Genomic DNA, 15161 nt, shown 5'->3' with positions numbered 1-15161 from the left:
AATAAACCGCCCACAGCTAGCGAGCGCGGCAGAGCCAGGATTTAAACCAGACAGTATGTAGCAAAGAGAGTCACACTGTGGAAACGGCTCGTGCTCCCCAGCCCCCGCTGGATGGCCGGCCTGGGTGGGGGCTGGGGGAGGCAGGGACCCTCCCCCTCCCCTTCCCCTCCAATCCGCCCGCCGGGGCCTGGCCTCCCCGGGGGCGCGAGGACCGCTTGTTGGGTCTCACGGTGACTGCCTCCAGCCGCCCCAACCCCCGGGCCGCCGGGGGGCCTGGCGGCGACAGCGGCGCCTGGCAGCGGGGGATTTGGACGCGGCCGCGTCTCCCCCTCCCTCTGCGCCTCCGGGGGCTTGGCCGCGCCGGGGGACTTATCTCCATTCCCTGGGACAGCCCCGCTCCTTCCCGGCATGCCCCGCTCCCAGGAGCCGCCCGGCGTCCCGCGCCCGGACTTTGCCATCGGCGGGGGGCCAGCCCTGGGAGCGCCCGGAATGCGTCCTGCAGCCGCAGCCTGAGGTGGGTGCGCCCGCCGCCCCGATCTGCGGGAGAGGGGCCCCGGGCGGGCCGCCCAGCCCCTGGGGAGATGGGGCGCCCGGCCGGCGGGCAGGGTGTGGGGGATCGGGATCGGGGCGCCGCCTGGGGGTGGGGAGCCCGCCGGCCGTCGCTTTGTTGCGGCCACGGTGCTTGCGCGGGCACGGCGCCGGCGCCGACGACTTGGAGAAAGTTGGAGCTGCGCTCCGGGTAGCCCTGCTCTGTGCGCGCCCAGGCTCTGGGGGTCCCTCCCAGCCTCCTGGGTGTTCGGGGTGGCCGCCGGAGGGAAGGAGGTAGCGGCTTGGGTCTGTTATATCCTTGTGTGTTTAGAACTCAACAGCGGGGAAGGGACAGAGAGAAAGAGAGAGACAGACAGACGCTGGGAACTACCCAAGCTATACAAAGGAAGAGAAAAACTCCTGAAGCACAGAGGAGAATGCACAAAAAGGAAACACAAAGAAACACCCATACAGACAGATCCCCGAGAAACACGTCAAAAACTCACGAAGCTCATACACATTCACAGAAACGCACTCAAACGCACAGGCACAGAGGAACAAAGCGGGTGGTCTTTGGAGGCCATGGGCGGGGGGAGGGGAAAGGAAATTCGGAGAAGGGGAGAGACGGAGGGAGGGGGAAACGTCGCAGGAGGAAACCGGAGCGGGGAATGGAGAGACAGAGAGAAATGGGAGAAGGGAAGAATAAGACTAAAGGAGATAGTACTTTAGGAGGGACAGTATAGACACACATCCAGAGAAACTGAGGCAAACGCTGAGAATTATTCCCCCCACCCCCAACATATAAATCCGAGATACAGAGATGGAAGAGACCCCAGCCATCTCACCCTTGTGGGCAAGTGAGTTCCGGTGGGAGAGTAGCTATGTGAGAACTCGGAGAAAGACCTCCTTGGCACTATTGAGCCACACAAGTCTCCACCTTGTCCACCTGGCAAACTCCTATTCATCCTTCAAAACCCAGCTCTAGCATCACCTGCCCTGTGAAGAAGGCTTACCCAGAAAATGTCACGCAATCACAGTTACTCTCTTTTCTGTGTATTTGTGCATATGGCACAGGCACATGGAGTTGAAATGGTTTGTTGGTCTGTCTACCTCTTCCCCTGGCTCTTCAAGGTTTGAGGTCCATGTCTTAATTTATTTCCAATTTCCAGAATCCAGCCTAGTGCTTGGCACATAGTAGATGGTCCATAAATACTTATTGAATGACAAATAGGAGCATTTGGACCTTCTGAGACAGGGAACACAGAATTAAATCCAAATAGAGGACTCATAGAGACTCCCAGGTCAAAGCATCCTTTTTTGTAAATGAAGAAGTTAAAACCAGAGAGGGGAGAAGACTTGCTTATAGGGACACAAGCAGGAAAAGACCATTGTGAATACATACTAGTACTTCGAGACTTCCTTGTTCCTCCAGCCTATGAGTTTAAAATCGGTGTGAAAAAACCTCCTGAATGAAAACAGTCAATAGGCGACAGTTTAAGACCAGCTGTAAGTTTCCAACACTGAAACTGACCATCAAAGCTTCTTCCAGAATCTAGAATATTTAGACTTCTCTTTACTGTGAAAGGAAAAGGGAGGTGAATGTTCACCTCCGCTTACGTGGCTGGCTTTCTGCCTCCTGACTGTACAAACTTGGACAAATGTCTTAACCCCCCTGAACCTCAGTTTCTTCAACTATAAATGGGGATACGAACACCTGTCTCATAGGTTAGAAGACTTAACACCCGACGTGCCTAGCACGGAGGACGCCTTCAGTGTAGACACTCATGCCCTTCTCTTTCTGAAGTGGGCATTCTTCCATGCACCGGTTGTAAATGAAGACAACAGTGCTGGTGAAAATGTTTGCTTTTGTCCCAGGACAGAAGCCCAGCCTGGTCCATCTGGGGAGCACACTCTTTTTATAAAAGAAAAGGCAAATTTGGGGCATGGCATAAAATGCATCTTGATTCTGTGGAGGCCTTCAGGTCTCTGCAGGTGACTTGGGGCACCCTAACTTCTCCCTCCCAAGCCCCTCCTCCCCCAGCAGGTAAGACCCCCACGGCCCCATCCTTTTTGCACCTTCCTTACCAGGCCTGCTCTGCCCTGTGTCTTTCAAGCTTTAGGCCTTGCGGGGAATGTGACCGGGACTGAGGGGCCACCAGAAGCATGGAGACGGTGGTGATCGTTGCCATAGGCGTGCTGGCCACCATCTTTCTGGCCTCGTTCGCAGCCTTGGTGGTGGTTTGCAGGCAGCGGTACTGCCGACCTCGGCCCCGGGACCTGCTGCAGCGCTATGATTCCAAGTGAGTGCACCCGGGCAGGGGAGGGTGGAGGGCGGCTGTGCCCTGGGGCTCCCACAAAAGAAAAAGCAGCTTAGTGCTGGGCAACTGGCTCGGCTTTTTGTCTCTGCAATGGTGCCTGCAGGCTCTCCTTCCCAATAAAGACCTCAGAGCTTGAAGCTGTTCCTAAGCCCCCAGCATCCTGAGCCGCCTCTGACTCTGTCCCTGAACGAACGAGAAAGCAGCTCCACACGGTCGTCTAGCGTAACGGTGGGACCGTCTGCACAAAACGGCCGCCTCACTCAGCACTTGGACAAGCCACATCCCTTTCCAACCAAACTCGTAGGAAGAGGAATCGGATGCCCGCATGTCTAACCAGCAGACACTTGGTGTTGTGAGATCCCAGCATAGGCCTATCTCTCTCGCTGCTCAGATTACTTTTTTTTTTAGTATATTTTTTATTGATTTCAGAGAGGAAGGGAGAGGGAGAGAGAGGTAGAAACATCAGTGAGGAGAGAGAATCATTGATCGGCTGCCTCCTGCATGCCCCACAGTGGGGATCAAGCCCACAACCCGGTATGTGCTCTGACCGGGACTCAAACTGTGACCTCCTGGTTCATAACCACTGAACCACACCGGCCGGGCTCTGTAACTTTTCTCTTGTTGTTTTTGTGCCTTGCTTGCTCCTTGATTCACTGTGGAGCCATGTACCCTGCCTGTGACTGCAGTCCCGTTAGCTCAGGTTTGGATCCAGGACAAGTGGTCCTGCTTTACTTACTCACTCCCGTCAGCCTTTGGGGGGTAGGTGGGCCTCTGTGCGGAGGGGTCAGCCGCGGTCGTCCATCCTGAAGCCGCTTCCCTGGGCTCTTCCTTCCAGGCCCATTGTGGACCTCATCGGTGCCATGGAGACCCAGTCTGAGCCCTCTGAGCTGGAACTGGACGACGTCGTCATCACCAACCCCCACATCGAGGCCATTCTGGAGAACGAAGACTGGATCGAGGATGCCTCGTAAGGCCTTGGGGATGGCCTGCCTTCCTGGAGCCCCTGGGGATGGTCGGAGGGACTCCCTTGCGCCCTTTCCTGGCGTCCTGCGCCCGAACACCTGACTGGGCATCCAGGAGCCCTGTGCCCGTTGCTGTTCTTTCCCTGCTCTCATGAGGAGGGAAATCAGACTATGACATAACAGTGTTTGTCCGGGACTCACCCCCACCCCTCATGTTGCAGACCTGAACACTGGGCTTCATAGATGTACCCCAGAAGTTGTTATTAAGTCGCCCTGAGGTGCTTGGTTATCCTTGGGGTGCCCTTGAATCTGACAGGCAGGCTCTGGGGATGCAGCCTTTGTCCTCAGTGTCCTCAGGGATCTCTCCGCCCCCCAGGAGCCACTCCATTCCCCCGTCATTTAGTCATTCACTCACCGGGCAGATGTCTGTCTGTGAGGCCGTGTGTGCAGGGGCCCGGGCCAGGCACCGCAGGTATTAAACTGGCGGTGGAGACAGAATTCTACTAAGTACAGTACCTTAGAGATGATAGGGGTCTCTGTGCACAGCCCAGTGGGTGCGCGGCGGAGGCGGTGTCTATGGTTGCCTGGGTGGGGAGGTGGGGGTGGAAGGAACAGCGTCAGCAGCTCAGAGCACGACTGGATTGGTGGGGAGTCGTGTTGACAAAGCGTTGATTAGGTGGGGGTGGGAGGAGAAGGGTAAGGACAGAGGGGCTTCCTCATTAGCTCCTGGACTTGTTCATTTGAACATGACGAGGCATCGCTGCTCTTAGGTGGTGCCCAGGTGTGCAGAGCTAGGTGAGGAGCAGCGGTGGGGGCTGGAGGGAGGTGGGCCTCTGAAGATCAGCACTGACATGCTCTTCTTGTCTCCCCAGGGGTCTCATGTCCCACTGCATTGCCATCTTGAAGGTAATACTCTTTGACCGCCCCAGGCGATAAAGGGGGTGGTCAGCAGAGCACCCCGGTGCACAGCTGGTTAGAGTTGAAAGCAGCCTTAGGAAGGGCATGGGACCCTTGCAGGAGGCCTTTTTAACCTGCCCGAAGCTTGGAAGTTCGACAGTTCGCTTCCACTCCTACGGGGACGGTCTGTCAGACTGCAGAGGCTTGGTTGCACCTGGTCCTCATAGCACAGTGACCTGTGGGAAAGACCACCTGGGTAGTCACCAGCCACATTGTTGCTGACCGTGGACACAGTTCATTCACAGACAGCTCCGCCCTGTAGAGTGGGTTGGGTTCTGTGTCTGGGCTTCTCCAATGCTAGAAAGCCCGTCACCCGCCCTCTTTGGTGGTGACAGCAGTCAGCCAAGTGGGACAGTCAGTGTTAAAAAATCCAAACCACGAGTTCTTCAAATTGAAGACAGATTTTTTTTTTTTCCTCCTTAAATGTCTGCAAGCCTCCAGGACTGGGTGAAAAATTGCACCCAATTTGCATTTTGGGTCATTTTTATAGTTTCAGAATTTGTTTTTCAATGTTTGCCAGACACGATCCTGCCTAATAGAATCATAGTAATATTGAAATACTTGGCCATTGGTAAATAGTGTTGGTGTCTTCATATCTGTAACCTGGGAAACCACACATTTATCTTTATCTAGGACTTATTCAGAATTTCAAAGCAAATAGCTTCATCTTCACTTCAGCGTCTTGCAGTGTAAGATACTAAACACCTTTCCTCCTGCCTCTTCTCCCGCTGTCTCTCTTGGGGGACAACGAAATGCCTAGTAGGACATTGTTGTCACCGAGTCCTGGCTTTTTATATAATTCCAAGAAGCTCTCTGGGCATAGATGCGGTTGTAGACAGTGATAGAACAATAACGGCATATTCCATCTCTCTTTCCCCAGCCGGGGCGTGTCCTGGCCCTGGTGTTTGTCCCTTCCCTTGCCTATTAGAGGAGGAGGACAGTGGCCCCTGAAGGAGAGGATGAGTCAGCCGGAAGGAGTCTTTAGTCTTTTGTTTATTTATTTATTATTTATTTTTATTCTTTATTGTTTGAAGTATTACATATGTTTCCTTTTTCCCCCACCGACCCCTCCCTGGCCACTCCCACCCCCCAGCACATGCCCCTCTCCCGCCCCCCCAGTGTCTGTGTCCATTGCTCATGCTCATATGCATGCATACAAGTCCTTTGGTTGATCTCTTACCCCTCCCTTTCACAGCCCCCCCCCCCCCGCCCCCCGCCTTCCCTCTGAGGTTTGACGGTCTGTTCAATGTTTCTCTGTCTCTGGATCTATTTTTGTTCATCAGTTTACGTTGTTAATGATATTCCACAAATGAGTGAGACCATGTGATACTTATCTTTCTCCGACTGGCTTATTTCGAGTAGCACACGGAAGGAGTCTTAGTGGGTTGGGATCAATGGTCCACCTTGGGACCTCAGATCAAAGGAGAGGCTCTCACCTTCCTGCTGAGATCCCGAGGTCATTTTGCTGTGGCCACCTGCCCTTGAGTCCCTGTGGGGGGCTCCTGGGTTCTCTCCTGGGTGGGCTCCTGGGCTCCTTGGTGCCCACTCTTTTGCAGCCCCAACAAGAGGCAGATGATGGAACTTCTTTAGAACCATCCAGGTTCTAACATCAGGGAGGTGTGGGAGGGGAGACCAGGACTTTGGGGGTGCCCAGCGGAATTGGCGAATGATGAGAAAGGCACGAGTCTTATGCCTATTTCCTGCGTTTTCCCAAGGCTCTGGCATCACCATCCAGACAACGTGCTAATGTAGTCCCTGGAAAATTGTTGAGATAAGTGGCACTTTTGGAGGATGTGCTGAAAGGGAGCAGGTGTCCCTTGTCCAGCCAGGTTCCTGAGGATGCCCTGTGGGCGGTGGAAGACTAAACCGGGAGGTGAAGGAATAGAAAGTGGGTTTCCCTTTACGCGAGATGGTGAAATGAGAGCACATGATTTTCCTTAGACAGATTATTTCAGTTTAGACTTCTCTACGCTGAACCCTGACCCCGATCTGAGGTTCCTGGCCCTCCCTTCTCACCCGGCCGTGTTCTCAGCGTCGGCCTCTTCCACCTCATTTCCTCTCATTTCTGTGTACTTTTCACTTCAGTTTGACCATGTGGATTAGGGGGCCCAGCTGTGGGATGGGACCAAAGGCGGGGGTCCTGTTTGTCTTTGTGGGGGTGGCAGAAGCCCCTCGGGAGCTGGGTCACCCCTCATCACCTCTGTCCTCCTTGCTGCCTTAGATCTGTCACACTCTGACAGAAAAACTTGTTGCCATGACGATGGGCTCAGGGGCCAAGATGAAGACTTCGGCCAGCGTCAGCGACATCATCGTGGTGGCCAAGCGGATCAGCCCCAGGTGAGCGGCCAGGGCTTTGGCCCCCACACTGCACGGGGGCAGGGAGGGCCAGACGCTGAGTTGACGGGCGGGGCCAGGCTCCTCCGGGAAACTACACAGACCACGTTAATGATTTATGTCCCGAACACCCCCAGGGCATCCAGCAGGGGTTGGGTGGGGAGACTTTCAAGCTAAGATGTTTCACACCATCCCCCCACCTCCAGGGGGCTTTTTGGGAAATTCCAACATATGACGAGCACTGACTCTTCTACTCCACACATCCCACTGTGGCTGCCCCCTCCTTTTTTTTTCTTTTAATGTTTTTTATAGATTTTCAGAAAAAGAGGAAGAAAGAGGGATAGAGAGGTAGAAACATTGATGCGAAAGAAACTTCATCGATTGGCTACCTCCTGCACTCTCCCTACTGGGAATCGAACCTGCAACCTGGGCATATGCCCTGACCGGGAATCGAACCAGTGACCTCTTGGTTCCTGGGTCGACTCTCAATCACTGAGCCACACCGGCTGGGCTACCCCCTCCTTCTCAGTCCCATTCCAGCTGGGGCTGCTCTCCTCCTCTTTGCCTTTGTCCCAGGCTTTGGGTCAGTAAGCACGTTTCACCCCCATCTTCTGTGAACTCGTGGCCATGTCCTGTCTCCCACCCGTATCTGTACTGGAGACTAATTCGGGGGTGGCTGGCACCCACGGCTCCATCCATGGCCCAGCCAGCAGCCTCCAGGACGGAGTGGGAGGTGAAGCCGTACATCACTGGGCTCTCCCACATTCCAGGCATCTGCGAAATCCCGTGTGGGAGGCGACCAGCAGATTGCAGTCAACAGCTACACCCCCTCCTGTGGGCTCAATTTGGTGAAGAAAAATAAAGCCCTTTTCTTAGAGAGAAGGGCTGTGCTAAGTTTGTGCTGCCATCTGGTGGCTGGCATGTGGATGTGCCTGAGTGGGGTGTTGTCCCTGTCCGGCCACATCCCTGGTGGGAAAATCCCCCCCTCCCCCGCCCCGAGTTCCAGGGGCCCTTGCTCTCCTGGGGGCTGTGGCCTCGGGTGAATCACGAGGAGCCAGCCCTCTGAGGGCATAGGAAAGAGTTGGTGCACTTGAACTCTGTCCAGGGAGTTCAGTGTGTTGAGAGAGTGGGAGGGACTCCACCAGAACCGTTGTTGGCTTTCTGTGGAGCTCTCCCCGGTGGGTGTGGTCCCATGATTTATATCAGCCGAGGTCGGCCCCTGGCCTGAAGGGCCCTACAATCAGGCTCTGCCACTCACTATCAACAGAGACTCCCCATTGCTCATACCTGCTGGACCTCCATCGTGTGCCCTGTCACTCCTAAGGGCCACCTCAGGGGGCCTGGCGGATCCACGTGGAACCGGGTTATGAGGCAGCGTTGCCAGGAGGGGTCGGAGGAGGAAAGAGATGGAGGTTTCTGAGGATGAGTCCAGGGCTGGGTGGTCAGGATTCTCGGTGGTGCTAGGGTGTGGGTGTGGCGTTGCTCAGTGGGCGGGCTTGACCTGGTGCCCACTGGCCCATCCTGCAGAGCACCTCGGACTGCTTCCAGAACATTCCTGCCAGAATTCAATCTGCATCCTTGCTTTGTCTTGTTGTCCTCGTATGTCGTTCTCCTCTGGCTGGTTCTGTCCTGTTGTTTTTCTTGCTCCGTTTATTCCACGTGGTGTGTTGGTAGCATCTTAGTTTCAAGGGGTGCGGCGTCAGCTCCAGGCGCCATGGAGACGGGCCGGCAGAGGCTGGCGTGACCATCCCTCTGCATGTTCTCACCAGCCCCTCAGCCCCGAGACTAGAGCATTTGAGGACATCTATTTTCAAGTGTGTTTAGAAATCAAATAACACATTGTTACTTTTTTCTTCCTGATTACCACATGGTCAAGAGCAAAAATTTGGAGCAAGACCTTGTACCATGCAAATCAGAATGAATAGTTTTTTTTTTTCTGAACTAGATTAAAAAAAAAAAAAATTAACCACAAGCTATACCATGTGTTAAAAAGAAATACAGTGGAGCAGTTTGTCCCCAAATTAAACTTGTAGGGTTTTTTTTTTTTTTTTTTTTTTTTTAGTGTTCTATGTAACCTTTAACCATGTTTTTTATTTGGTTAAAATAATAAATACCTGTAAAAAGAAAAACATTGCAGATACGGGTTATCTAGAAAGTGAAGTATCCCCTAATTCTACCCCCTCCCAGTTCCTGGGGGTCACCGCTATTGAATAGTGAGTATCACTCCAGATGATTCTTCTCTACATTTCACGGCTTTTATTTTATTTTTATGCAAATGGGACCCATCAAACTTGACATATGTTGGGCAGTCTGTCTTTTTAATTTAGTAGTGTATCTTGAACATCATCTCAGATGTTGGACCATGTACCATTCAAATCATTGGAGCTAAAACCAAACCCGAAAACAAAATACTCTCTAAACTGAACCTGAAGTCTTCCTACATCTCAGGCGGAGAATGCAAAAGCCGTTAGAGAAAACCACTAAAGACGTGGGCCTGGATATTAAGAGAGAAGAACTGGGCTAGGAAAAGGTAGAAAGGAGGGAGGGCGTGAAGGAGCTCAGGAGAGTGAAATGCTGAAAGCCCTGTGCCTCCCCTCAGAGTGGACGATGTTGTGAAGTCGATGTACCCGCCGCTGGACCCAAAGCTCCTGGATGCACGGTGAGACGGCGCCCTCCCTCCAAGCGGGCTCCCGGCTTGATCACATCCGTGAGGTCCGCTGTTTGGGTCGGTGCGGAGAAGGCCGTGCTGCTGGACTCCTGGGCTGTCCTGGGCCTTGGGTACCATTCAGTGCAGTGCGAATGGTCAGCCAACCAGTGAGCCACGCCTGGCCGGGGGTTCTGAATCAACAAGGATGCTCGCGGTGGGGCGTGGATATCCCATCTCCGAGGGGGTAGCAGCGGGATGTGCTCATCCAGTTGGCTCGATGCACCACGTTGTCCCATAACACTCTTCTGGAGGCTTTCCATTGTGAGCAGCAGACAGTGGGCACCACAGTCTTAAATACGCTGAGACGTGGCGTATTATATTCTCATTAAAGGCTCTGAAAAGCCTTCAGGTAACCTTCTTTGAATTAGCCGTTCCCAAATTTGTTCGAGCATCTGTAAATTGCATGCTCACCCCCCTCCTAGGGAAGGGGCTCCGGTCTGGGGAACAGACTATAGACTTTAGACCAGCTGGGCTTTGGCACGAAGTTCCTTCTTCCTGGGGGGACCTGAGCCTGTTGTTGTTTTTTCTAGGACAACGGCCCTGCTCCTGTCTGTCAGTCATCTGGTGCTGGTGACCAGGAACGCCTGCCACCTGACCGGGGGCCTGGATTGGGTAGACCAGTCGCTGTCCGCTGCTGAGGAGCACTTGCAAGTCCTTCGGGAAGCGGCCTTGGCCTCTGAGCCAGAGAAAGGCCTCCCAGGCCCTGAGGGCTTCCTGCAGGAGCAGTCGGCCATCTAGTGCCGGCTGGCCAGCCGCTGACCACCAGGGCCGGCCTGCTGTCTGCGGGCGGCCCGGCTGAGCCTTCCACTTTTCCTGTCGTTAGTTCCGCACGGCTCGGGGTCCAGCTGTGTGCATCATACATCGGGAGAGCCCGTGGGTTGATGCCTCTGCTGCAGTTGCAGATGGTGGCTGGCGAGTGGCAGTCTGACACCACAGTTAGCGGAGACGCCATTCACCGTCTGCGCGGCAGCCCTCTGAGCACTGGTGGACTCTAACCTTTATTTGGCTCACCTGGTGCTTTCAGGGAAACTGAGCCACCACCTGAGAATCAGGAGGTTTCTCAGCACAATCAGCATTTCTGGCTTCCCTTGAACAATCAGAGGTGAGGCAACTCTGACCTGCATTTTCCAAAGAGGACAATCAATTGGAACTAAGTAGGAGTAGCCTTTTTTTTTTTTAATCCTCACTTGAGGATACTTTTCCATTGATTTTTAGAGAGAGACACAGAGATTAGAGAGAGAAACACAGAGAGAAGCATCCATCTGTGAGAGACACATAGATTGGTTGCTTCCTGCACACGCTCTGACCGGGGCCAGGAATGGAGCCTGCAACCAAGGTACATGCCCCTGACTGGAATCGAACCCGGGACCCTTCAGTCCGCAGGCCGAAGCTCTATCCACTGAGCCAAACCGGCTAGGATGGGGTTGCCTCTTTTTGCAAGACTTGTCCTCTCTCCCCTGGTCTGTTTCATCGATTTGTGTTATCTGCCCGATCCCTGAGGCATCTGAGTCCCTCCTCCCCTTCACAGTGTGTGTTTGAAGGTGAGCACCTCAGAGTTGATTATTCCCTTTTCATCTTTATGCCTGTAATTTGACCTAGTTACCACTACGTGGGTAGTAAATGCATGCTTAGGTTTTTCTCAAGTGTGTGGTTATTGAGTCCAATTCAAATGCGTGGGGGACATATGTGTCCGAGAACTGAGGGTGGAAGGAGAGCGCCTAGGGATCCTCAGAATGCTTTGTGCGTGTGACTCAGTGAAATACTTAGACGCCCTGAGTTCAGGTGGAGGTGAAGATGCCACCCCTAAGTAGTTCCACGTTAGCAGTGACTCCATGAAGACGTGTTCCGAGTTCTTTGGACATCGGTGTGTTTTGTAAGTATTGGAAGGTGAGGGGCATTTTTATGACTTGAGACCTTTGTGAGACCCAGAATCCCAGCTGCACAACCCAGACGCACATCCTGATTGCGTCATTTCCAGCAGGAACGCCTGAAGTACTTTGCTTCCTCCCAGGTTCTCAGAGCCAGTCTGGCTCGGGGGGCAGGGCCTGGCTTGGGGGCTGCATTGGTTCACGTCTGATGCGGTTAAGCATGTTCGGAGCTCCGCATCGGTTCTCATTTAACGTTCTCTGCTCTGACTCACGTCAGCAAATCCCTCAGCCTGATTCCGGACAACCAGGAATCCATATCCCCAAGCCCAAGATTTGGGCCTTGCTTGTCATTGAGAAGTGTCATTGGGCCCATTTCATCCTCCCCTGGAGAGCAGGATGCGTGTAACCAGCACAGAGTGCATCAGTTCCCACCTGGGGAGGTGGCATCGGGGGAGGGAAGCTGGAGCTCCACTCTCAGGGACTGAAGGACGGATTCTTCTTGTTGTTGTTAATCCTCACTTTTATTTTTCCATTGATTTTTAGAGGGAGTGGAAGAGAGAGAAATATCGATGTGAGAGAAACACAGCGATTGGTTGCCTTCTGCACAAGCCCTAACCAGGGCCTGGGCGGGGGAGGAGACTGCAACCGAGGTACATGCCCTTGACCAGAATTGAACCTGGGACACTTTGCTCTGCAGGCCAGCGCTCTATCCACTGAGCCAAACCGATGAGGGCAAAGGATGGATTCTTGATTACAGGGGACACCTTATTGGATGGTCCACTCTCATCAACTCTGACTGCATGCTAGGTAGTTACTGTTCCTGTCCTGCTGGTGAGCTGCGAGTGGGAAATGTCCACAGAGCCCCTTGGACACTTCTATTTGTGGCCTCCATAAATAGACACTCATAGTCCTCCTGGTTTTGTCCTTTTTTCCTCCCTTTCAAAACCTGCTTTCATAACCAGACTGGAAACTCATTCATACTAGGCTTGCAATGGCTGCCACCGTTGTAAATGTCCCCTGCGCTTAACCTGAAATAGACCCCTAAGCCACAGAGAAGCAACCCGGAGTTGACCTCTCAAATACCATCCACCAGGTGTGGGGTTGGAGGTGGAGAAGTTTCCCCTGAAGTGACCCCCAGTGTCACCTCTGAGCCCTGGCGGGTCCCAGCACACCTGCTTCCTGAGGCCCTGAGCTGCTGCCCTTTGGGTGGTGAGGAGAGGTTGCTGAAGACAGGAAGTGTCTGTTAGATGGCAGGACTTCTGCTTCCGCTGCTCTGTAGTTTTTTCTTTCATCTCCAGTGCAGGGCAAATTAAAGGTCACTGGATAAGGGTGGTGTTGAGGTGAGGCTGATGGTTGAGGTGGAGCACCAACTGCTCTTTGGGAGTTGGCGGAAGTTACTTCCTCCCTTGGGAGGGGCTGGTTGGGGAGCACGAGGGATCTAGCCAGGAGGTTTCCCGGAGGACAGACACATCCCAAGTCCCTAGTTCACTAGTGCCTATGTGCATGGTGGTAGATCTTTTCTTCCATGACCCCCACCGCCTCCTACCCTGGAGTAGGAGCGTCAGACTCAAATTCTAAATGAGGAAGGAATTAGGGGTAGGATTTGAGTGTGAGAAGAGTAAAATCTTTGAAGTGGGACAGAATTAGGTTCAAATCTGGGCTCCGTCATTTACTGTGGGAGCTTGAACCAGCTACTTAACCTCTCTGGTCCTGGGCTCTCTCACCTGGAAAATCAAGGCCACTGCCTCATTGGGTTGGTATGTGAATCAATGAAATGGCATACGAGAAATGTCCCATTGTGTGCCTGGTACTGATTAACCAACATTAACCCCTCTTTCCACCCCGCCCCCGCCCCTGCCCCCGCCCTGGGCCCAATGCAGCTGACCCAGATCTATCACCTCGATTACCATGGCTCTGTCCAAGCAGGGCTTTGCGGCCCAGTAGCCAAAAAACCTGGAATCACTGCAGTAGGGAGAGTGGTCCAGCGTGTCCCTGCCCCACCCCAGGTTCAGGACAGACAAGCAAAGCTCTTAGCCTCTTATCAGGGTTCCCAGGGTTGATTGCTCAAGTTGCATTCCTGCAGTGCAGGGCCTGGGAGCCTCCTCCAGCTTGTGAAACCTCCCCAAGGAGCGGCATCCAGCTCACCCGGTGCTCACCCCGTGCTCACCCTGACCTGCCTCGTTCCAGGAGCGGCTCTGCAGGGACTCTGTGTGCTCTCAGGAGCCTGATCTTTAGAGAAGGACTTACAGTCCAAAGCCCCTGAGTTGTTTTATGACTTTACACATTTTGGGAAGATGGCAGATGACGAAATCCCATTCATTTCCTCTTTCGGTCCCTCTCTCCTCTCCCTCCCTTCGCAACTCCTCCCCCCTCCCCCCTTCCTCCCACAAATATGCACTCTCTGCTTACTCTGGGAGGAAGTGTTGTGCTAGGTGCTGAGGATATAGAACAAAAGGCACCAGCCCTGTCCCTAAGCAGCAAAGGAGACAAGGGAGCAGCTGTGGTCAGTGTAGTGAGAGGGATGTAGTGAGAGGGGCCGTGAGGGCATAGGGTGGGGGGGGGGGAGTGGTGGTGTCCATAGGGAAGGCACTTGGAAGGAGATGATGCTTGCGTTGAGGCATGACAGAGGGTCAGAGAGGTGACCAGACATGGGAGGAAAGGTCCGAGGCCAGGAGAGCATGCTCATTTGAGAAACGCAGGTGACTAGGGAGGGCCAGAGTGTGGGATGTAAAGGCTGGACAGGTTGGCCGGCCATCAGATCATGGAGGGTTTTACAGGTCATATCAGGGAGTTGACGCTTTATTCTGAGCATAATGGGGACCACAGAAAGGCTTTACCAGGGGAGTGACTTGGTCAGAGTTGCCGTTTAGAAAGACACTCATTTGCTTCACACCCTATGATGTTAGGCTCCAGGATCCATAAATTTGCACGATGCCTCTGAGTGCCTTTCCTCCCTGAATCTGAGAGGCTCATGACTCAGTCACGGTGCAAAGTCAGGGTGGGCAACTGGGTGGGAAGGGAGCAAGGGAGGAGCTAGGCATCAGAACAGAACGTGCGGGGAGAAGGGGGCGGTGGGGATAAGGTTGCACCGGGTCTGCCTCTGGTGGGTAACAGTCTGTGAACCAGAAATGCTGAGGAGCAGAGCTCTGAGGATTTGAGGCATAACTGGGTTCTTTCTTGTTTCATTCCCTCTGAATTTCCATCACCCCCATTTACAAAGCCTATGGAGGTCAATGTCTTTCCTGGAGTCATTATGAGTCAGAACACGGATTTCAGCTCCCCAGCTCGTGTTCCGTCACCACCACTCCTGCCCCCTAGGGGGCGGTACGTGGGGGGAAATCTACAGTGAAGGAAACAACCCATATGAGTCATTCTATTCCTTCTAGTTCTACTATTTTTCATAAAAAAAAAAATGGTGGTTCTGACCAATAAATTAATTTCATGGCCAATAGTCAGTTACAACACATAGGGTGATAGAACATGGGCA

At 53.5% G+C, this 15161-nt stretch overlaps 1 protein-coding gene across 2 annotated transcripts; it reads left to right on the top strand.

Moving 5' to 3' along the window:
- The first annotated feature begins 366 nt into the window (after positions 1-366).
- Positions 367-11444, top strand: TMEM98 (transmembrane protein 98). Of its 2 annotated transcripts, none has more exons than XM_059669511.1 (7): positions 367-514; positions 2643-2828; positions 3682-3813; positions 4681-4714; positions 6987-7102; positions 9699-9758; positions 10337-11444. In XM_059669511.1, exons 2-7 carry the CDS (start codon positions 2692-2694, stop codon positions 10542-10544), a joined length of 687 nt encoding a protein of 228 aa, XP_059525494.1. In that variant the 5' UTR covers positions 367-514; positions 2643-2691; the 3' UTR covers positions 10545-11444. The 2 variants fall into 2 exon arrangements, with proteins under 2 accessions (XP_059525494.1, XP_059525495.1); XM_059669512.1 differs by having other exon boundaries at positions 387-514; positions 2617-2828.
- The last annotated feature ends 3717 nt before the right edge of the window (positions 11445-15161 follow it).

The sequence above is a fragment of the Myotis daubentonii genome, chromosome 16 (genome assembly GCF_963259705.1).
Source record: "Myotis daubentonii chromosome 16, mMyoDau2.1, whole genome shotgun sequence".
NCBI lineage: Eukaryota > Metazoa > Chordata > Mammalia > Chiroptera > Vespertilionidae > Myotis > Myotis daubentonii.
The sequence above is the reverse complement of the archived record's forward strand: the minus strand, read 5'-3'. Positions and strand labels throughout refer to the sequence as shown.